Raw genomic sequence first — 24,077 nt, 5'->3', positions numbered from 1 at the left:
GGGTTTAGGGTGTGGGTTGCAGAGAGTAGAAGCCAAATAGCTGAAAGCTGTGACACCAAGTGAGGAATGTCTGAATAGCTCTTTTTCGACCAGAACAGACACAATGGGCCGAATGGCCTCCTTCTGTGCTGTAAATTTCTATGATTTCTATGATTCTATGTCAGGGGGAGGGGGGCGATGCGCAGGAGGGCAGACTCAGAGGATCATAAAGCATGAGCTGGGACATAGAGCTGGAGGAGGTTGCAGAGGTAGGGTGCAGTGAGGCTGAGGAGGGATTTATAAGTGAGTAGATGGGCTTTGGGTCATGAAGGTCAGGGGGGAGGAGGTGATGGGTGTGTGGGAGTGTGGGACAGGATGCAGGCAGTGGAGATTTGGGGTCTCTGTAGGATGGAGCTCAATAGGTCAGTATTGCAGAAGTCAAGCCTGAAGGTTACGAACGCATAGATTAGAGTTTTAGTGGCATACGAAAGCAAGCACCACTAGGCCCATCAAACTCTTTCCTTCCTGAGATCAGATACAATCTACCCTATCAGGGACTCTACCCCACCTATTTGAATTAGAAAGTTCTGCAAAATACTCCCTGATTCCCAAAGATAATCAAGCAGAGTTCCAGGATATCCATCCAGGCCCACATCTCCACTCTTCTACCCTGCCATGAATTGTTTTCTGCTCTAATGAAAACAACTTCATAACTAAGGCCCAAGACCCAGAAACACTTTTTTCTCAACCCTTTTCAACACATCAATATCCACTTAAAGAAATCACACACAATATTAGCAACCTCGGTCTTATCCGTGACCTATACAAGTTTAGAATAACTTATCTGACACTATCAATTGGATAGGTTTGGTATTATTATCACTGTTGATGAGAGCTTCATGCTGACTGATCAATAATCACACCCGGGTCCTTTTCCTTTCCCATCTTTGCTAAACCGGTACACTGCTTTGCCACTAAGGAGCCGATATTTACCTTCCAGAATATCCAGAAGCCATAGTACCATTTCAGCAGCATCTCCCAGACAAAGATCGTCACCACTATCTGTTCAAACACCATGAAGAACACAGCATATCTCTGTTTGGAGGAAAAGAAGCAAAGTTACAGAGTAAGGAGCCCACAGGAGCACCCATTGTTACGAGACAGGCCCACCAGGAGTGATCCTCAATGGGTCCACCTTAATTTAAGTTTTATTCATGAATACAATTACACCTCAGTGTATATTAACTATTACCAACAATAATCTGCTTTACAAAGAAGTCACCAAAACACTGATCTGTGGAATTAGACAACTTACATTAACCATGCCAGCAAAACTGGTACAGATACACAGTCGCAATTATACACAAACAGCATAATCTTTGGGCGTTACACATCAGTTCAAATGGAGCAGGTGCTCCAAACTGGAGCCAGGTCACTGTCAATCAAACAGTTCACTGGAAGGTCTCAGGTTTAATCCTAGACCTATGCTGAATTAGCTAATATCATTAACAACATCACCTGGCACTTAGGTAGCACCTTTAATGTAGAAAAACATCCCATGGTGCTTCACAGCACAGTGAGGAAGTACAGACGCTGAGTCAAAGGAGATTTCGGGGGTGACCATAATCTTGATGAAAGAGGTGGGTTTTAAGGAGGATTTTAAAAGAGAGAGGTGGAGAGGTTTAGAGAGGGAATTGTAGAGAGCGGGAACTAGGCAGCCCACCAGGAACACACTTTCAGGAATGACAGTGTAATATTATGATAATGGATTAGTAACTTAGCATCCTGAGTAATAGTCCTACCATAGCAAGTTATAGAACTGCGGTAATTTGTAGGATGGTACCAGAAAATGACCATGAAAGCTACCGGATTGTTGTAAAAACCCAACTAGTTCACTAAGCTTTCAGGGAAGGGAACCTGCCACCCCTACCTGGTTTGGCCTACAAGTGACTCCAGTCCCATAACAAGCCACTCTTGTAAAAAAAATAATGCTACAAGAAGAAGGCCCACCACCACCTTCTTGGGTGGGCCAAGGGATGGGCAATAAATGTGGCCTTGCCAGCGATGCCTAAATCCCGAGGACAAATTATAAGATTGGTAATTCATGCCTGCAGCCCCAAGACTTTGAGGACGCGCATGTAAATGACCATTATGTGTTGGGTGGCAAGAACCTGTGGTAGGAAGATGGGTATGATTAACCCTGGCGATAATGCAGTCGTGGTGTAGCGGTACCAAGACGGCTGCACATCGGGTGGGTCTGTGAGGGAAGAAGTTGATCCTGCGATGTGATGTGAGGTCAGCTGATTTAAGTAATTTCCATTCACTCTCAGTGCTGAGTGCACAACGCACTGTGGATGCATGATTATGGGCTGTCACCTGGCAGCCGTTAAGTCTGCTGAGTAAAATTAAAGAGAAGGTAAGTGACCAAATAGGCATATGGGGAGAAAAAGATTCCATCCTTTAGAAAGACTAGATATTGCTTTTCAAACATTTGTATGGGTTGGGTGGGGGGGGCGGTGGAATGAGTGGTGGAGGAGACAGAGGAGTAGCAAACCAAAAACAAGCAAAGGCGAACCCAATGTCAAGGCACAAAAGGAAGCCTTGCAGGCAAATGGCGGAGTGACGCTGGCCTTACTGGCCTTAACCCTCCCGGTTGAAGGCTGACAAGGTGGATGAGCTGCTGCACAAGGTGAGTATAAGAAGGGGATCCTCTCACAAGAAACCAGTACACAATGTCTGACGGAAGGTGTTGGCCTGGCTAAACACTGTGTACGGTATCTGCAGGATCCACGAATAGGTGCAGGACAAGGTGGCATACTGTAAGGTACTTGGCGAGGTAAGACCACCCAACAATGCCATACAGCAGGTAAATGCTGCAAGATGCCATGCCACTAAATATTGTCTTTCAATCTGTGTCACATTTAACACTTGCCCATGCAAGCTCTCTTTCAACCTTACAGTTCTTCCATTGTTCTCATGCATACCCATACTTCAGCAGGGCACACATTCAAGCTGCAACTTACAAAGAAAAGCCTTGCCACCCTCATAACTCCCAAGGGCTTCACACATGAAACCATTGCTACACAAACATGCTCACTTTACTGACACCCAGAATGGCTACAGATTGGACATACAGCATCCATCAATGATCCCTTGTACTTTGGGAAACTAAGCAGTGGAGTGACATTAAGCAACTGTGTCATGTCATTTGTAGGAAAGGGCCTGACGGTCTAGGCCATGCTGACTGATGTAACTCTGGAAACTCTGGTGCGATTTTGCTGCTCTGGGAGAAGGTGCGGGTACATGGGTATCCTGGGTTGGAATGGCTGGAGGCTCCACCACCAAAAAGGCCACTAGAAACACCCAGGTAAGGCCATGGCCCAGAGTTTCTGATAGAGTTTGCAGTCATCCGCCATGGTTATGGCAGGAGGCCGTGGAATTTCAGCACTATGGTCTGTTCATCTCTCTGGCATCCTTTTGCCTTGTGCCACCTGAAACACAAAATACTGTATTTGATGCATTTTCAAAACTTACCTCAAGTGGTAAAAAAAAATTTGCTCTCTCTAAAATGTTTCTTAAATAAATATTATATATTAAAAATTGAAGCATCAAAATATGGAATAAACCACTAATAACAGCAACACTGCACTAAAAATATACAACAACAACTTGCATTTATATAGAGCCTTTAACGTAGTAAAACATCCCAAGGTGCTTTACAGGAGCAATTATCAAACAAAATTTGACACGAACTACATAAGGAGATATTATGACAGGTGACCAAAAGCTTGGTCAAAGATGTAGGTTTTAAGAAGCGTCTTAAAGGAGGAGAGGTAGAGAGGTGGAGAGGTTTAGGGAGGGAATTCCAGAGCTTAGGGCCTAGGTAGCTGAAGGCACGGCTGCCAATGGTGGAGCAATGAAAATCGGGAATAAGCAAGAGATCAGAATTGGAGGAGCGCAGAGATCTCAGGGGTTTGTAGGGCTGGAGGAGGTTACAGAGATAGGGAGGAGCGAGGTTATGGAGGGATTTGAAAACAAGGATGAGAATTTTAAAATCGAGGCGTTGCTGGACTGGGAAGTAATGTAGGTCAACTGCAAACAGTGTAAGAGCTGAGGCTAATCATTGATCCTTAACTGCTGCCCTGCCTGAGATCAGCTAATGAAGAGTGAGGAGCAAACCTTAAGCCTCTGTATGGCTTAGTACCACACTGGGTGATGCACTTACCTACTGAACCATTGGGCAGGCTCTATCACAACTCATTTATCTGGTTCTACACGTGGTTTTGCTCCACAATAGAAGTAGAGTGATAGTTACATCCAGGCGTTAGTGAGCATGTTAGTGTGCTAGGTTCTCGGGATGTGGGTGTCGCTGGCAAGGTCGGCATTTATTGTCCATCTCTTTTTGCCCTGATACAACTTGGTGGATTGCCAGGTCACTTCAGAGGGCAGTTAAGAGTCAACCATATTGGTGTGGGTCTGGAGTCACATGTAGGCCCCGACAGGGTAAGGACGGCAGGTTTCTTTCCCTAAAGGACATTAGTGAACCAGTTGGGTTTTTACAACAATCTGACAGCTTCAGGGTCACTTTTACTCACACAGTCCCTGCCGCTCATACCCCCCTCGCAGCCACCTATATCCAGCAAATGGCGCTAACCACTTGCCATCACCACTGAAGTCAATTACAAAAGTGCCATTTATAACACATTAAGTGCGCCAGCTAATTACGGCAGTTGTTTTCAGATTTTGTACACCTCCAGCACATTTCAGAGACCTGTACACTGCACAGGCTGGAAGTAAAGCTTGAAAAATTAATAATCTGCCTTTTATCGCATTCTCCTTTACATTGTACCTTTCACGGGGTTGGAATTCTTACAACACAGCAAAATATTACAAATATCTGCCATTGACAAGCGTGGTTACAATTAGGTTCAAACAGTGAGAAAAGGCTGATAAGGTCTTTTATATTCTGGAAGGAAAATGAAGCATTTTTAATTAAAAGGAATGTTTAGCAGTTAAAATCTCAGTAATATGTTCTCTCACAATTTACAGTCCTTCTTATAGTGGGCAAATTGTGTTAACACCAACGCACCCTTTATAAGCAGTGGGAACTGTACCAGCTTTTTATCTCCAAATTTTTAAAACTGAATTCAAATTCTCAAATTGCCACTGTGGGATTTGAACTCACGTTCTCTAGATTATTATTAGTCTAGGGTTCTCTGGATTATTGGTCCAGGTATACCAGATGCAACAGAAAGCAATGAATCTGAAGGGTTTAATACAGTCCCATTCCTTACCTCTAAGATGGTAGGGCTGGATTGACAACCGATGGAAACACAGCTTCCAACAAGCAGTGCGATGACAACTGACCTCAGCAGAATATGGTCCAGCAAACTGCGTAAAACCTTTTGAGAGATTTTGTCTTCCACACTCCAATCATCCTAAAAATGACATTAAACAAAAATGAATTATCAGAATCTTCGGCATCAACAAGCAGAGGGATTGCTTCAAAGACCTTCATTACAAGCCTTGATATACTTTGTAATATAGTTCTGAATCAAAGCCTTGAATGGAAGTGAGCTATTTATGAAACTTAAATCTGGCGCATGCAGTCCTGCAAACAACCAGGAACTGCATGTGTTAGTGTGTTCTTATTTCTAATTTACTCCTCAAATCAACATGGTTCTAAACATTGAATATCAGCTGTCACAGATTTATTAAGCATACAGTACATGTAATTGTATGTAAACATACACTTAAAAGGTAATACATACAACCAGACCTAATGATGGTTGGTTGGGAATTCAAACATGTTACAGTCTGAGCTCAGTATCTTAGGCTTTTACGTAACCTTCGTATCTGTTTCAAAACCTACTTTTTATATCTTTTTCTATCCCTCTACATGACACTCCACACGTTTCTGCGTTACATAATACAACACCATATAAGGCGAATTTTAGTGAGCTACTTCCCATGTCCCTTATCAATAATTTTAGTTTTAACAAGTTATTTTTCTGTAGACCGGTATAACTCCCTTACTTTGTTATTTTATTGATAGTTTCACCGTTCATACATATAATTGCTATTTTACCAAGTGAAACTTCTAATTATAAATCTGTACCATTCCATACCAATCTCTTGTTTCTAATAAGGATGATATATTCACAGATGTTTTCCTCTGCAGAACTAACTGCTCTTCCTGCACTTGTTAAACAACTGATTAATGTTCTCCGATTAAAGGCACTGCACCTCAGGAAGGATATATTGGCTTTGGAAGGGGTACAGCACACATTCACCTGAATGATGATAGCGCTTAAAGGGTTGAATTATGAGGACAGATTGCACAAACTTGGTTTGTATTCCCTTGAGTTTAGAAGGTTGAGGGGTGATCTAATTGAGATGTTTAAAATGATAAAAGGATTCGATAGGCTAGATACAGAGAAGCTGAAATCCAGAACAAGGGGGCACAATATTAAAATTAGAGCCAGGCCATTCAGGAGTGAAATCAGGAAGCACTGTTTCACACAAAGGGTAGCAGAAATCTGGAACTTGCTCCACCAAAATGCCGTGGATGTTGGGGGTCAATTGAAATATCCAAGACTGAGATCGATAGGTTTTTGTTGGGTAAGGGTATCAAGGGATATGGATCAAAGGCAGGTAAATGGAGTTGAGGTCAATTTAGAGAGGTTTGAATTTAAAAAAATTTTTTTTTTTATTCGTTCACGGGATGTGGGCGTCGCTGGCAAGGCCGGCATTTATTGCCCATCCCTAATTGCCCTCGAGAAGGTGGTGGTGAGCCGCCTTCTTGAACCGCTGCAGTCAATGTGGTGACGGTTCTCCCACAGTGCTGTTAGGAAGGGAGTTCCAGGATTTTGACCCAGCGACAATGAAGGAACGGCGATATATTTCCAAGTCGGGATGGTGTGTGACTTGGAGGGGAACGTGCAGGTGGTGTTGTTCCCATGCGCCTGCTGCTCTTGTCCTTCTAGGTGGTAGAGGTCGCGGGTTTGGGAGGTGCTGTCGAAGAAGCCTTGGCGAGTTGCTGCAGTGCATCCTGTGGATGGTGCACACTGCAGCCACAGTGCGCCGGTGGTGAAGGGAGTGAATGTTTAGGGTGGTGGATGGGGTGCCAATCAAGCGGGCTGCTTTATCTTGGATGGTGTCGAGCTTCTTGAGTGTTGTTGGAGCTGCACTCATCCAGGCAAGTGGAGAGTATTCCATCACACTCCTGACTTGTGCCTTGTAGATGGTGGAAAGGCTTTGGGGAGTCAGGAGGTGAGTCACTCGCCACAGAATACCCAGCCTCTGACCTGCTCTCGTAGCCACAGTATTTATATGGCTGGTCCAGTTAAGTTTCTGGTCAATGGTGACCCCCAGGATGTTGATGGTGGGGGATTCGGCGATGGTAATGCCGTTGAATGTCAAGGGGAGGTGGTTTGACTCTCTCTTGTTGGAGATGGTCATTGCCTGGCACTTATCTGGCGCGAATGTTACTTGCCACTTATCAGCCCAAGCCTGGATGATGTCCAGGTCTTGCTGCATGCAGGCTCGGACTGCTTCATTATCTGAGGGGTTGCGAATGGAACTGAACACTGTGCAGTCATCAGCGAACATCCCCATTTCTGACCTTATGATGGAGGGAAGGTCATTGATGAAGCAGCTGAAGATGGTTGGGCCTAGGACACTGCCCTGAGGAACTCCTGCAGCAATGCTCTGGGGCTGAGATGATTGGCCTCCAACAACCGCTACCATCTTCCTTTGTGCTAGGTATGACTCCAGCCACTGGAGAGTTTTCCCCGATTCCCATTGACTTCAATTTTACTAGGGCTCCTTGGTGCCACACTCGGTCAAATGCTGCCTTGATGTCAAGGGCAGTCACTCTCACCTCACCTCTGGAATTCAGCTCTTTTGTCCATGTTTGGACCAAGGCTGTAATGAGGTCTGGAGCCGAGTGGTCCTGGCGGAACCCAAACTGAGCATCGGTGAGCAGGTTATTGGTAAGTGCCGCTTGATAGCACTGTCGACGACACCTTCCATCACTTTGCTGATGATTGAGAGTAGACTGATGGGGCGGTAATTGGCCGGATTGGATTTGTCCTGCTTTTTGTGGATAGGACATACCTGGGCAATTTTCCACATTGTCGGGTAGATGCCAGTGTTGTAGCTGTACTGGAACAGCTTGGCTAGAGGCGTAGCTAGTTCTGGAGCACAAGTCTTCAGCACTACAGCTGGGATGTTGTCGGGGCCCATAGCCTTTGCTGTATCCAGTGAATCAATAAGTAGGATTGCCAATGATGGTTGGACGTATTCCAGGAGGTTTCATCACATGATTTCCCACCTCCAACTGCCCCACCCCCACATTCCCGCTAATGGTCACCCAACTCGTCCATGTTCGTGGCCCTCTGCCTTCCCACAGCCAATTGGAAAGCGAACAGGCTCTTCATCACCTGAATGGATAATTCCTGACTGTCAGTCAAACTTCCAATCTTTCTTCCAATCTCCAATTTTTTAGCCCTTATGATTTTTCTCCCGGGTTGTTCACATCAGTGTCCGGGAAATTAATCTTTAATTCCTGGAGACTCCAGGACAATCCTGGAGGGCTGGAAACACTAGTTGTAACAGAGTTTCAATAATGGAGGACTGTCACTATCTTATGATAGACTCGAATGTGAGACAGCTTTGTGGTCAAAATGGGGAGCGATTCTTAGAATTAACCAGGATTGCTTCCTTAATCAGGATGTTGTGTGTCCGACAAGGAAGGGTGAAGTGCTAGACCTGGGTCTGGGCAACGAAAAAGGGCAAGTAAGTGACCGGGAAGGAGGAGAACACTTGAGAAACAGAGACCAGAACATAATAAGGGTCACAATAGAAATAGAGAAAGAATAAAAGTGGAGTTAAGATAAAAGGTGTTGGACTGGAAATGAGGTGAATGGGGACCCGGAGCAGCCCAGATGAATTGGTTGGAAAAATGGCAGATCAAACAATGGACTAGTGAGAGATATTTCAATATGAGATGGATAAAGTACAGGTTAAATACAATCCAACTAGGAGTAAAGGGGTGTATCAAAGGAAGAGGCCCAACGGATATAGATAACTCAGAGCAAAAATGAGATATAAAAAAGCTTTTTACATATAGGGTGATAATGCAGAACTAAAGTATGAGAAATGTAAAAAGTATAAGAAAGAACTTGCATTGATACAGCACCTTTCGTGCACTCAGGGCATGCCAAACTGCTTCATAGCCAATGAAGTATTCCTAAAGTGTAGTCACTGTTGTAATGTAGGGAAACACAGCAGTCAATTTACACACAGCAAGATCCCACAAACAGCAATTAAATAAATGACCAGTTAACCTGGTTTAGTGAAGTTAGTTAAGAGATTAATACTGGCCAGGACAACTCCTCTATTCTTCTTCAATTTGTACCATGCAAGCTTTTTCATCCACCTGAGCAGGCATTTGGAGCCTCAGTTTAATGTCTCATCCAAAGGACAACACCTCCAACAACGCAGCATCCTTCATTACTGCACTGAAGTGGCAGCTTACATTGTATACTCAAGTCTCTGGAATGGGGCTTCAACCCATGACCTACTGACAGAGGCAAGAGTGCTACCACTGGGCCAAAGCTGACACTTTACATCGCATAGAAAGGAAGATTAGGAAGGTCAAAAGAGTATACACAAAGAAAAGAGACTGAATGGTATGGATGAACAGAGAAACCTCAAGGTTTCTATCTCTATGACCTCTATCTCTGCAACCTCCTCCAGCCCTACGATCCTCCGAGAACTCTGCATTACTCCAACTCTGGCCTTTTGTGCATCCCCCACTTCCTTCGCCCCACCATTGGCAGCCGTGTCTTCAGCTGTATAGGCCCTAAGCTCTGGAATTCCCTCCCTAAACCTTTCCACCTCGCCATCTCCTTTAAAACGCTCCTTAAAACTTACCTCTTTGACCAAGCTTTTAGTCACCAGTCCTAGTATTTCCTTCTTTGGCTTGGTGTTAAGGTTAACTGTGATAAAGTTTACAGTTAGTGCAGTTTTGGGTATCTGATTATAGAAGGGACATGAATGCCATACAGAGCGTTCAGTGCAGATTCACCAGGACGATGCCAGGGATGGGAAACTGTAGTTATGAGGAGAATTGAGATCCTCGGGCTATTTCCACTTGAGCAGAGAAGGCTAAGAGGAGATTTAATAGTTTGTTTTTAAATTATGAAGAAGTTTGAATGATTGAATAGGGAAAGGCTATTTCCTCTCATTGGGAAATCAGTGATGGGGATCATTAATTTAAAATGATCACTAAGAGTGTGAGGAGTGGGTTAGGAGAGGTTTCTTTATGCAGAGTGTTTTTGGACACAGGGAATGGGAGGGCTAGACTATTGCATCTTTTAAGGGAAATTAGATAAATATTTGAAGCAGAAGAAGGTACAGGGCTATGAGTTTAGAGTAGGATTAGCTTTGGATTGCTCTAAGAAAAAGCTGGCACAGACATGATGGGTTTAATGGCCACCTTCTGTGTTGTAAACTTCTATGATTTTCAGAAAAAGTCATGCCTTGAAATGACATTGTGTAATGATTAGCATAATAAAGTTTAAATCTGTAAAAAAAACAGGTTAATGTCTCTATTTAATAGCAATGGAATTTTATATAACCACATTAATCTTTTGTTGGTCATCACAGTGTAATTTCAATGCCTATGTTCAAAATGCAATTTGTATCTGTCAGACTGTAACACAATAGTGTATCTGTCAAACTGTAACATTTTTTTTATTCGTTCACGGGATGTGGGCGTCGCTGGCAAGGCCGGCATTTATTGCCCATCCCTAATTGCCCTCGAGAAGGTGGTGGTGAGCCGCCTTCTTGAACCGCTGCAGTCCGTGTGGTGACGGTTCTCCCACAGTGCTGTTAGGAAGGGAGTTCCAGGATTTTGACCCAGCGACAATGAAGGAACGGCGATATATTTCCAAGTCGGGATGGTGTGTGACTTGGAGGGGAACGTGCAGGTGGTGTTGTTCCCATGCGCCTGCTGCTCTTGTCCTTCTAGGTGGTAGAGGTCGCGGGTTTGGGAGGTGCTGTCGAAGAAGCCTTGGCAAGTTGCTGCAGTGCATCCTGTGGATGGTGCACACTGCAGCCACAGTGCGCCGGTGGTGAAGGGAGTGAATGTTTAGGGTGGTGGATGGGGTGCCAATCAAGCGGGCTGCTTTATCTTGGATGGTGTCGAGCTTCTTGAGTGTTGTTGGAGCTGCACTCATCCAGGCAAGTGGAGAGTATTCCATCACACTCCTGACTTGTGCCTTGTAGATGGTGGAAAGGCTTTGGGGAGTCAGGAGGTGAGTCACTCGCCGCAGAATACCCAGCCTCTGACCTGCTCTCATAGCCACAGTATTTATATGGCTGGTCCAGTTAAGTTTCTGGTCAATGGTGACCCCCAGGATGTTGATGGTGGGGGATTCGGCGATGGTCATGCCGTTGAATGTCAAGGGGAGGTGGTTAGACTCTCTCTTGTTGGAGATGGTCATTGCCTGGCACTTATCTGGCACGAATGTTACTTGCCACTTATGAGCCCAAGCCTGGATGTTGTCCAGGTCTTGCTGCATGCAGGCTCGGACTGCTTCATTATCTGAGGGGTTGCGAATGGAACTGAACACTGTGCAGTCATCAGCGAATATCCCCATTTCTGACCTTATGATGGAGGGAAGGTCATTGATGAAGCAGCTGAAGATGGTTGGGCCTAGGACACTGCCCTGAGGAACTCCTGCAGCAATGCCCTGGGGCTGAGATGATTGGCCTCCAACAACCACTACCATCTTCCTTTGTGCTAGGTATGACTCCAGCCACTGGAGAGTTTTCCCCCTGATTCCCATTGACTTCAATTTTACTAGGGCTCCTTGGTGCCACACTCGATCAAATGCTGCCTTGATGTCAAGGGCAGTCACTCTCACCTCACCTCTGGAATTCAGCTCTTTTGTCCATGTTTGGACCAAGGCTGTAATGAGGTCTGGAGCCGAGTGGTCCTGGCGGAACCCAAACTGAGCATACTAGTGTATGTCAAACTGTAACACAGTAGTGTATGTCAGACTGTAATACACTAGTGTATCTATCAGACTGTAACACACTAGTGTATGTGTCAGACTGTAACACACTAGTGTATCTGTCAGATTGTAACACACTAGTATATCTGTTAAACTGTAACATACTAGTGTATCAGTCAGACTGTAACACAGTAGTGTATATGTCAGACTGTAATACACTAGTGTATGTGTCAGATTGTAACACACTAGTTTATGTGTCAGACTGTACCACACTAGTGTATGTGTCAGATTGTACCACACTAATGTGTCAGACTGTAACACACTAGTATATCTGTCAAACTGTAACATACTAGTGTATCAGTCAGACTATAAAACACTAGTGTATGTCAAACTGTAACACAGTAGTGTATGTGTCGGACTGTAACACACTAGTGTATGTGTCAGACTGTACCACACTAGTGTATCTGTCACACTGTACCACACTAGAGCTAGCAGACAATAGACTGGTGACATACCTTTCCCTCTATGATATCATTGAAGTCGACCTCCAACTCTCTCATGTTGATTTTAGTTTCCTACGACAGAAAGAGAAAGCGATTTTGCTGCCTGATAAGATATTCACCAAACACTAAGAGAAACATTTCAATGTGTTTAAAATTTGTGACATCATCTTATAATGTGTTTTCATGGGCAGCCATCTAAACTGCCTCAATATCGATGGACTTCCACACATCCCCTCTGAATCTACAGCCCCTTGACTAGAATGACCCTGGCCCTGTTACTCAGTATTCCCACCCTGATGTTTAGAACCGTATAACTATATGTGATCCTCAGTGTATGTGTCTGCAAGTCTTGTGTGAAAGTATTGAGCCATGACATTGACAGAGTGTGTAAGCCTTCAGTACAACACAACAAAAAAATCCAAATTATTACCCAGTTATTACCAAGTCAAAAAGCACCACATGATTTTGTGAGGGCGCTGCATTCTGTGGCCGATGGAGAGAGAGATGCATGTGTGTAGTCGACTGCACTCTGATCATGTAAAGACATTGCCTAACCCACTAGATCCCACCAGAGCAACAGGAGAGGCAGACATTATAGCCAGCCCACTACACCTATCCTGTGGGATCCTGCTTTACACGTCTCCTATACAAGATGTTTTAACCGGGTGTTTTTGTAATGTAAACTAACTGTTAATAATTAACACCAATGCAATGCCTGACAGCATCTATTTATTATTTAGCAAAACTGCAGCCCATTTGTAAATGGTTTCTGGCTATGTTCAGTTTCTGACAGTTCATAGGAAACTAATGACAGCAGACTGGGCAGGTACAATCAGCACCTGCAAGCTATGGTTACTTTCTTTTTCTCAGGCCACATTTATTGACCACCCCTAGCTGCCCTGAAAAGGTGGTGGTGGGCCTTCCTCTTTAAGTGATTGCTTGGGCAATTGAGTGGTTTGCTAGGTCACTTCAGAGGGCATTAAGAGTCAATCACGTAGTGTGGAGGTCACGCTGGAGTACTGCAGGACGATCCAACAGCTTTCATGGCCGTTTTTTCTGATGCCAGCTCACAAATTATCAGACTATTGATTTCAATTTCACAATTTACCATGGAGGGATTTGAACTCATGACCTATGTGGTTATCACTTCACTACCATAACCACTAAACTACTGTACCCGGGGCTGCTCATTAAATGTATACACAAACGGATAGCGCAGTTACTGGGTATTACAGTAAAATGGGTTGGCCATTCCCTGGCCTCGAAACCAGACCATGCTGATGTCCACGCCTTTACCCTGCTCTTTCTGGGAGAAACATTTCCCTCTGTGCTTCTTTTGTTGAATTTGTAGCTGAGAAATAAAATGGGAGCTTGTACTCATTTTTAGCCTGAATCATCCGTAAATTCACTAATTTTAGTGCTTGAAAAATAGGCCAATGGGAAGGTATCTGTAATTATGCTGGTTTCTCAGGTTTCGATGGGCTAAATTAGTTATCTTCTTAAATTCAGAAAGTTTAATTCATCCAGCTGTTGATGAAAGGGATACAGGACACTGATTGCTCAAGGAAGAACTGATAAACTTCATTCCACTGAGCGGGACATTGGGGTGACAATCAATTGTGTTCTGACCAAACAGAATAATCAGTAACAGAATAGGCTCAATGGGATGAATGGCCTTCTCCTGTTCCTATACCACAAGACAGAGCACAGAAACAACAGACACAATGGGGCTGGAGGCACGTCACTAGCCTAGTGACACTCAGCTCCAGAAAGTCCATAAAAAGTTCCATGATATGAAGTTGGAGAGTAGTGCAGACCACATGGTGGATGTTGTAGCGTTCACTTAGCTCCAGATTTTACATCTGCATGTCCATACAGACTGAATCCACACATCACTAGAGTTTATGTTATGAGAACACAATACAACAATGACAGATGCTCGTAATTTCCCCTGCACCGAAATAGCACGTACACCAAAACAGCACATACACTGGAACAGTACACACACCGGAACAGCACATACACCGAAACAAACAGCACATACACCGAAACAAACAGCACATGACTGGAACAGCACGTGCACCGAAACAGCACATGACTGGACTAGCACGTGTACTGAAACAGCACATGACTGGAATAGCACGTGTACCGAAACAGCACATGACTGGAACAGCATGTGCACCGAAACAGCACATGACTGGAACAGCACATGTACCAAAACAGCACATGACTGGAATAGCACGTGCACCGAAACAGCACATGACTGGAATAGCACGTGCACCGAAACAGCACATGCACCGAAACAGCACATGACTGGACTAGTACGTGCACCGAAACAGCACATGACTGGATTAGTACGTGCACCGAAACAGCACATGACTGGATTAGCACGTGCACCGAAACAGCACACGACTGGAACAGCACGTGCACTGAAACAGCACATGACTAGATTAGTACGTGCACCGAAACAGCACATGACTGGATTAGCACGTGCACCGAAACAGCACATGACTGGATTAGCACGTGCACCGAAACAGCACACGACTGGAACAGCACGTGCACCGAAACAGCACGTGAATGGAACAGCACGTGCACCGAAACAGCACATGACTGGAACAGCACATGACTGGAATAGCACATGCACCGAAACAGCATGTGCACCGGAACAGTACGTGCACCGAGTTGTACATCCCAGCTGTAGTGCTGAAAACTTGTGCTCCAGAACTAGCTGCGCCTCTAGCCAAGCTGTTCCAGTACAGCTACAACACTGGCATCTACCCGACAATGTGGAAAATTGCCCAGGTATGTCCTATCCACAAAAAGCAGGACAAATCCAATCAGGCCAATTACCGCCCCATCAGTCTACTCTCAATCATCAGCAAAGTGATGGAAGGTGTCGTCGACAATGCTATCAAGCGGCACTTACTCACCAATAACCTGCTCACCGATGCTCAGTTTGGGTTCCGCCAGGACCACTCGGCTCCAGACCTCATTACAGCCTTGGTCCAAACATGGACAAAAGAGCTGAATTCCACAGGTGAGGTGAGAGTGACTGCCCTTGACATCAAGGCAGCATTTGACCGAATGTGGCACCAAGGAGCCCGAGTAAAATTGAAGTCAATGGGAATCAGGGGGAAAACTCTCCAGTGGCTGGAGTCATACCTAGCACAAAGGAAGATGGTAGTGGTTGTTGGAGGCCAATCATCTCAGCCCCAGGGCATTGCTGCAGGAGTTCCTCAGGGCAGTGTCCTAGGCCCAACCATCTTCAGCTGCTTCATCAATGACCTTCCCTCCATCATAAGGTCAGAAATGGGGATGTTCGCTGATGATTGCACAGTGTTCAGTTCCATTCGCAACCTCTCAAATAATGAAGCAGTCCGAGCCCACATGCAGCAAGACCTGGACAACATCCAGGCTTGGGCTCATAAGTGGCAAGTAACATTCGTGCCAGACAATGACCATTTCCAACAAGAGAGAGTCTAACCACCTCCCCTTGACATTCAATGGCATTACCATCGCCGAATCCCCCACCATCAACATGCTGGGGGTCACCATTGACCAGAAACTTAACTGGACCAGCCATATAAATACTGTAGCTACAAGAGCAGGTCAGAGGCTGGGTATTCTGCGGCGAGTGACTCACCTCCTGACTCCCCAAAGCCTTTCCACCATCTACAAGGCACAAGTCAGGAGTGTGATGGAATACTCTCCACTTGCTTGGATGAGTGCAGCTCCAACAACACTCAAGAAGCTCGACACCATCCATGACAAAGCAGCCCGCTTTATTGGCACCCCATCCACCACCGTAAACATTCACTCCCTTCACCACCGGCGCACAGTGGCTGCAGTGTGCACCATCCACAGGATGCACTGCAGCAACTCGCCAAGGCTTCTTCGACAGCACCTCCCAAACCCGCCTCTACCACCTAGAAGGACAAGAGCAGCAAGCACATGGGAACAACACCACCTACACGTTCCCCTCCAAGTCACACACCATCCCGACTTGGAAATATATCGCCGTTCTTTCATCATCGCTCGGTCAAAATCCTGGAACTCCCTTCCTAACAGCACTGTGGGAGAACCGTCACCACATGGACTGCAGCGGTTCAAGAAGGCGGCTCACCACCACTTTCTCAAGGGCAATTAGAGATGGGCAATAAATGCCGGCCTCGCCAGCGACACGCACATCCCATGAAAGAATTTTAAAAATACGTCCGAAGGCGCTTCAGTGGAGTGTTACCAGGCAAAAATTGACACCAAACCAAAGAAGGAGATATTAGGACGAGTAACTGAAAGCTTGGTCAAAGAGGTATGTTTTAAGCAGCGTCATAAAGGAGAGCCAGCTGGAGTGGCAGAAAGATTAAGGGAGGGAATTCCAAAGCTTAGGGCTTAGATGGCTGAAGACACAGCTGCCATTGGTGGGGGGAAGGAAGTGGGGGATGCACGAGGCCAGAGTTGAAATAATGCAGAGATCTCAGAGGGTTGGTGCTCTGGAGGAGGTTACAGAGATAGGGAGGGGGTGAGACCATGGTGGGACCGGAACACGAGGATGAGGAATTTAAAATCGAGGCACTGAAACATGATGAACTTTTATCAGAAGGAATCATCTCAGAAAGAAGGTTAAAGATGAATTGTGCAGAGCCTGGGAGCAGAAGACTTTTCCCTCAGAATTTAATTCTAGAAAACTAGCAAACAGCTGGACTGGAATGGAGATGGCACCATTTGAACGAATTCAGCAGGGCAAAAACTACAGGTGCATGACTACAGATTATATATTGACTGGTGGTTCTTATAAGATTTGACCCTTTCTTTTATACCTCACTAGCAGCACAGACAGTACAGCAAATGGCAGATAGCAACTGGGTCAATAAGCCTCTTGATAATCTGGATTCATTTGGTCAGGGAGACCAACTAGAACCAATTCACCATAAGCAACTATTGAAGATTGTGGCTGTGGACACTTAGCAAACCCCAGTGAGGGGGATCATTCCTTCATTTTTTTTGAAGAGGTCACTTATTAGACATACCTAGTTTACAAGAATGTGATTGCAGTTACTTCAAAAGCAAGGACAGGTAGGATTGATATATCTGATTGTGTCCCATTGTGGATGCATGTTGAGTCAATCAAGTAGACACTTAGAACAGAAAGGTAAAGATTAAGTATGGCTGGCTCCTCCAGAATGCAAAGTTCTTGCAATTTCGAAGGAAGGAGACACAAGAGTATGTTGAGATGAATGCAAATGTGAAATATTCCCTGGGAAGTGCCTGCCAATTGTGTAAAAGCATTCTTAAAAAGCAAATTGATTTTGCTTCTTTCTTTAAAAAATCTGAGTTGAAAATATCAAGCCAACAGATCCCTGAAGTTAAAATATTCAACTAATCAACTCCCTAGTGGACAGAAACGCCAATGGAAACTTAAAATGATTTTAATACTTATTGTAGCTCTGCAGTGTGCACTGTTTCACTGGGGCTTATTATTAGGGACAGGGTTTGATCAGCTCAACTATTAACGTAACTTAAAAAAACTTGATAAAGCTAATTTAATAACTTGATAAAGCTAATTTTAGACAAGTATTTATTCAGTTACGTCAATCAGCAGCTTCTGAGAATATGGCAGAATATAAGGCAATTGTAATATTCAGATATGAAATGCAATTAAATAAAATGTCACAGGAACCTTTAGATTTATTAGACCAGTAAATGTCAAAATGCAAGAAAAAAAACAATTGGCTTCTTTGAATGACCAGACTGAGACAGATTCCCAGTGGAAATATGTAAAATTCTATGTAATAAGCTGGTATCTGGAACACTTGACATGTATGAGAAAAATAAGGAAGAATTTGATCATTCACCTTTAATGATCACTCATTGACTGAAGGTGGTACTTCAATATTATGGGCAGCTCTCCCATGACAGTAACTCAGAGGGAGGAAGAATAATCCATCTTCTGGAATCCACAGAAAAGCTGAACCCAGCTCTGCCAAACTGCAGGTCTTTCTGATCAGATAAAAGGAGGAACTGCAGGTCTTTCTGATCAGATAAAAGGAGGTAGTAGTGCTTAACCTAGCCATTCTAAATTGTGGCCTTGAAGATAAAATGAAGAGGTACGTGTCTGAAGGTTAAATAACTACTGCATCAATGACATTTCCTCTTACTACCATGGCAGAGTGCAGTCAAACAACCAGCAAGTCAGTGTTTGCTCACCAAGGAGGTGAATTGTCACACGGTGAGTTGCACTGCTGTTACGTCAATGGATAGATTTGCCAGTGGTAAGGAGAGGTATTTGCACAAGGATTTCCTGGGTCAGCTCATTTGCATACCCATTGGAATAGTGATTAGTGCAAATCCATGTGTAAGCTGTGAGAGTGCACTGAAATTGGAGTGCAGCCTATAAAAAGATAGTTCTGCCTATACACTTCAGCAGCAGAATGGGGGGACAAGCAGGGAAGGAAGGGGCAATGCTTGGCTCTCCAATAACTTCACTGCATGTCTCATTGATCATTTGAGGAGTTTTTTCAAGGATTTCTACAGCAGGACCCTCAAGGTAGCAGGGCATGGCGTCCAGGTACAGAAGGACTTAGAATTTCTCTCACTTGGACCTCTAAGCCCTCCTCGTGGAAACTGAACTAAGAAGGCACAGACTCCTGGATGTCTGTGTCAGCAAGTCTGTCAGGAATGTAACTTGTGCCATCTGGAGGGAGATGGCACTGACACTCTCACCCCCAGGACTGCCGACCAGTGCCACAAGAAGTTTAATGATCTCATCAGGGGAGGTAAGATAATGCACCGGACAATCTCCCATTTCTTCCTTGCCCACACCAGCACACTTTTAACCCTCTAAGAGGAACACTTAACTAACCCTTCAGATTGCCCTCTGGTTAAGGGTGCTCTAATTCAGCATCTTGCACTACGGCTACCAGCTCCCCTTCCAGCAGTTACTCACATGCACAACCCTAAATCTTCTTCCTCCATTTTAACAGGCTGATAGCCCCACATCTCTTACTTCAGCTCTCACATTCCACTTGGTGCACACTCCTCAACTGCTAGACTTCCCCATATCTCCTCAATCTCCATGATGAGTTGTGCTCTTATGCCCCTTGCAGCAGGAGTTACTCAGGAGTCCTCTGAGTGTAGGTTATCATGACGGTCTCCTCCGTTTAGTTCCGGTTCCAAAGGAGCCAAGGCCTCCTTAATGTTTTTGAATGTGAATGTTTTTGAATATAGCAGGCTACAATTATTTGTGTGCACAATCTGAAGCACACTGCAGAGCAACACCTGATCTGTCCAGACAGCGAAGGTGTGCCTTTAATAGCCTGATGATCCTCTCGATGACCAATCTAGTAGAGGCATGTGCCTCATTGTAGTGTTCCTCTGCTGCTGTTCAACCGCTCTTACTAAGGTCATTATCCATGGGAGCAGAGGATAGGTTTTGCTTCCCAGAAGCCATCTGTTCACATGCTTTTCTTCCACAAAGAGGTCAGGAGGGCTGCATTTTGAAGGATGAAAGCATTGTGACAACTTCCAGTATATCACATGTTGACATGTAGGATCCCCTTCATGTTATCACACACAATCTACATTGAGGGAGTGGAAGCCCTTCCCGTTGAGGTAATTGAGGGGGTTTTCTGTGGGAGCAATGTGGGTCCCATCGATTATACCCTGGACCTTGGGGAAGCCTGCAACCTTGTAAAACTGAATGGCTCTATCTCTCTGCTGCCTCGCTGTGATGCCAAAAATGATGAATTTGCCAACTCTCCTGTAAGCGCATCAGTGGCCTGACGAATGCGTTCCCGCACTGTAGCCTGACTGATATTACAAAGATCACCCGTTGCTGCCTGAAATCAGCCAGTGCCATAAATGTTCAGTGCGCTGGAAGCTTCGTCGCCACAGAGACAGCAGTGCAGGCAGATGAACATGGTCGCAGGTTGACAGGTTGTGGAGAAGCGTACCCTTCTTACTCAAAGCTCTTCAGTAAGGTATTAATATGACCTGTGCTGTCTGTGTATTCTATGGGGGGGATGGGACTCATGTAGTATCTGACGAGCTGCATCTTCATTCCCATGCTTTGGAATTCCCTCTCTATACCCCTCCACCTCCCTCTGCTCCTTTAAGACCCTGCTTAAAACCCAGCTCTTTGACCTAGCCCTTAGCCACCCACCTATTATCTCCTTCTTTGGTTCGGCGCTGGATTTTGTCTTAATTACGCATCTGTGAAGCGTCTTGGGACGTTTTCCTACGTTAGAGGCACTATCTAAATTCAAGTTCCTATTTTGTATCTTGTTATTGGAAACAGCATGAAGGTAAAAACAGGTCATATAAGGTTAATATCAATCTTGCTATTTTCTGCAAGAGGAAAGAAGAAACTTTGCATTTATATAGCGACTTTCACGACCTCAGGATGTCCCAAAGTGCTTTACAGCCAATTATGTACTTTTGAAGTGTAGTCACTGTTGTAATGTAGGGAAACACGGCAGCCAATTTGCACACAGCAAGGTCCTACAAACAGCAATGAGATTAATGACCAGATAATCTGTTTTAGTGATGTTGGGTGAGCGATAAATGTTGGCCAGGACACCGGGGAGAACTCCCCAGCTCTTCTTTGAATAGTGTCTTGCAATGTTTTACTTCCACCTGAGAGGGCAGACGGGGCCTCATTTTAACATCTCATCCGAAAGACGGCACCTCCGACAGTGCAGCGCTCCCTCAGTACTGCATTGGAGTGTCAGCCTGGATTATGTGCTCAAGTCTCTGGAACGAGATTTGAACCCACAACCTCTGACCCAGAGGTAAGAGTCCTACCCACTGAGTCTGAGTGGCCAATGATGCTGAACTTGAGAGAATATCTAGGTAAAATGCAATATCGATATTTTCCCGCTTACTTCTCGGGATATGGTGAAAAGAAAGTGAAAAAAATCATGTTAAGGTTTAGTTATTAAGATTTCTGATTAATTCAAGAAAGCAAACATCGAATCCAAGCCATGATCCCATCCCTTGCCCTGGCTCTATTCTGTCCCCTCTCCAATGCTTATGTTCAACAAATAGTGGCCACCCTAGGAAGGTGCAAGATTAGTGGGAAAAGAGACAATAACATATTTATTTATTTTATTTAAAATTGTGTTATAGTTTTTAATTTCTACAAGGGCTAATATTACAATAATAAAGTAATTCCTAATGTTTAAGTTGCTCTATCACCATAATATCTGTGTTTGTTTCAATGTCATGGTGCATAAAGTGAGAACAATTTCTAGCAATCTAATATTCAAATGCACTATTTAAAATTAGAGCAATCTGACTGAGTGTTGTACCTTTTCACTTCACTGAAAATAGCTGATACACTAAAACTGATCATCCCATCGGGAATCTGGAGGAAAATCAAACATTTTCAAAGCAGAGTGTGTCCCCTTCTACATCTTATTGGGTGAAAGGGACACACACCCAACAATTGAATGCACTGGTGCTTCAACCAGTGCTCCGGGGACAAATCCCAAAGGCACATTGAAAACAGCCATGGAGCAAGGATCAACAAAACTTTTGGATATTCAATCATCATTTTTATAAAAACCTCTGAATCAACAGCCAATAAAAACAGGGAATCAAGGGATATGGGTATTCTGGCAGGAAAGTGGAGTTGAGGTTGAAGATCAGCCATAGTTTTATTGAATGGCGGAGCAGGCTCGAGGGGCTGGATGGCCTCCTCCTGCTTCTATTTCTTATGTTCTAATGTGACCAATGCATTTTTGGTTGTGACTGATTGGATAGGCTGGAGTTAAATGGCCATCCGATTTCTGGGGGTGGGCCCTGGGGTGTGAGGCTGGGTTTAACCCAACACTCACACACTACACACAGGAAGGGCCTGCTTCACAACGTCAACACCAACCACCAGAGAAACCCCGAGCCATGGGACCCTGGACTGCCATTCAAAGAAACAGGAACAGAAGGTGTCAGACTCACGACGGCAGAGTATTTCCTAAGGTCTTCCAGCCCGGGTAGATTCATTGTGTTGGCGGCTGGCTTTCTGTGGCCTCGGCCCTAGCCCGGCCCCGGCCTTGCCCTTGCTGGTGCGCCGCTCACTCCGCCCGCCGGCCCGCCGCCCGCCCGCGCGAACATTCCACGCCCCCTGTGAAGTCACACAGCCCGCCTGTGACGTCAAAGGCCGCGTGCTCCAATCTCACCGAGGCTGCGCAAGGCGGGCTGCTCCAGTGCGCGTGCGCGTGGGCGCGCTTTCTTGGGCGGCAGTTTGTGGTTTTGGCGGGAGATTTGAAAACAAAACCGTTGGAGACGGTTGAGCGGGAGGAGGGGAGAGGCAGCGCCCGGGGACCGTGCTCATCAGTTGCTTAATGTCACTTCACTACATTTCATGCACTTCAGTCCTCACGAGTGTGAATGTATTGAGAATATTGTTCAGCTGGAGGGCCGTCTTATTCCAGCAGCAACTCTTCAAACACTGGACTGAGTGAGTACAATTACCGTTTCTGCACCGGTCCGGTACTCACTGCGGCTGGCACAACCGCAGTTTTATATAGAACATAGAAAGCTGATTATTATTCCAGTTAAAATCACAGAAATGTAACGGGTGAGAAGAAATTTCACACAAATCAGATTTTAAAACAGAATCCTCTCTGTGTTGGTTGTAAATAACCTTTACAATTAAAGGGGAAGATACCTTCCAAGACGTGTTTTATTTGAATTCAATCTCGGGATGTGGGTGTCACTGGCAAGACTAGCATTTATTGCCCATCCCTAATTGCCCTTGAGAAGGTGGTGGTGAGCCGCCTTCTTGAACCGCTGCAGTCTGTGTGGTGACGGTTCTCCCACAGTGCTGTTAGGGAGGGAGTTCCATGATTTTGACCCAGTGACGATGAAGGAACGGCCGATATATTTCCAAGTCGGGATGGTGTGTGACTTGGAGGGGAACGTGCAGGTGGTGTTGTTCCCATGTGCCTGCTGCCCTTGTCCTTCTAGGTGGTAGAGGTCGCGGGTTTGGGAGGTGCTGTCGAAGAAGCCTTGGCGAGTTGCTGCAGTGCATCCTGTGGATGGTGCACACTGCAGCCACAGTGTGCCGGTGGTGAAGGGAGTGAATGTGACTGAGCACTTAGAGAAATTTAAGCTGATTAGAAAGCCAACATGGATTTGTAGAGGGTAGGTCATGTTTAACAAACCTAATTGAATTTTTTGAGGAAGTATCTGAAGTAATAGATAGGGGAATGTCTGTGGCTGTAGATTATGTGGACTTCCAGAAGACATTTGATAAGGTTCTACATAAGAGACGGGTGGATGCAGTAAGGATGTTCCCAAAGATGGGTGAAACTAGAACTAGGGGGCATAATCTTAGAATAAAGGGCTGCTCTTTCAAAACTGAGATGAGGAGAAACTTCTTCACTCAGAGGGTGGTAGGTCTGTGGAATTTGCTGCCCCAGGAAGCTGTGGAAGCTACATCATTAGATAAATTTAAAACAGAAATAGACAGTTTCCTAGAAGTAAAGGGAATTAGGGGTTATGGGGAGCGGGCAGGAAATTGGACATGAAGCTGAGTTCGGATCGGTCAATGCCCTGTGGGTGGCGGAGAGGG

The 24,077-nt window shown here is 45.1% G+C and overlaps 1 protein-coding gene across 1 annotated transcript in view; it reads right to left on the bottom strand.

The window, feature by feature from the left end:
• Positions 1-24,077, bottom strand: part of LOC137342778 (cation channel sperm-associated protein 4-like) — a 55,386-nt gene that overhangs the window by 28,561 nt on the left and 2,748 nt on the right. The window contains exons 2-4 of the mRNA XM_068006956.1: positions 12,521-12,580; positions 5,274-5,417; positions 973-1,074 (exon numbers count right to left, since the gene is read on the bottom strand). Coding sequence (XP_067863057.1) covers positions 973-1,074; positions 5,274-5,417; positions 12,521-12,580 — 306 coding nt within the window. The remainder of the gene's footprint in view (positions 1-972; positions 1,075-5,273; positions 5,418-12,520; positions 12,581-24,077) is intronic.

This window comes from Heptranchias perlo, chromosome 26 (assembly GCF_035084215.1).
Source record: "Heptranchias perlo isolate sHepPer1 chromosome 26, sHepPer1.hap1, whole genome shotgun sequence".
Classification (NCBI taxonomy): domain Eukaryota; kingdom Metazoa; phylum Chordata; class Chondrichthyes; order Hexanchiformes; family Hexanchidae; genus Heptranchias; species Heptranchias perlo.
This window is presented reverse-complemented; position numbering and strand designations above follow the sequence as displayed.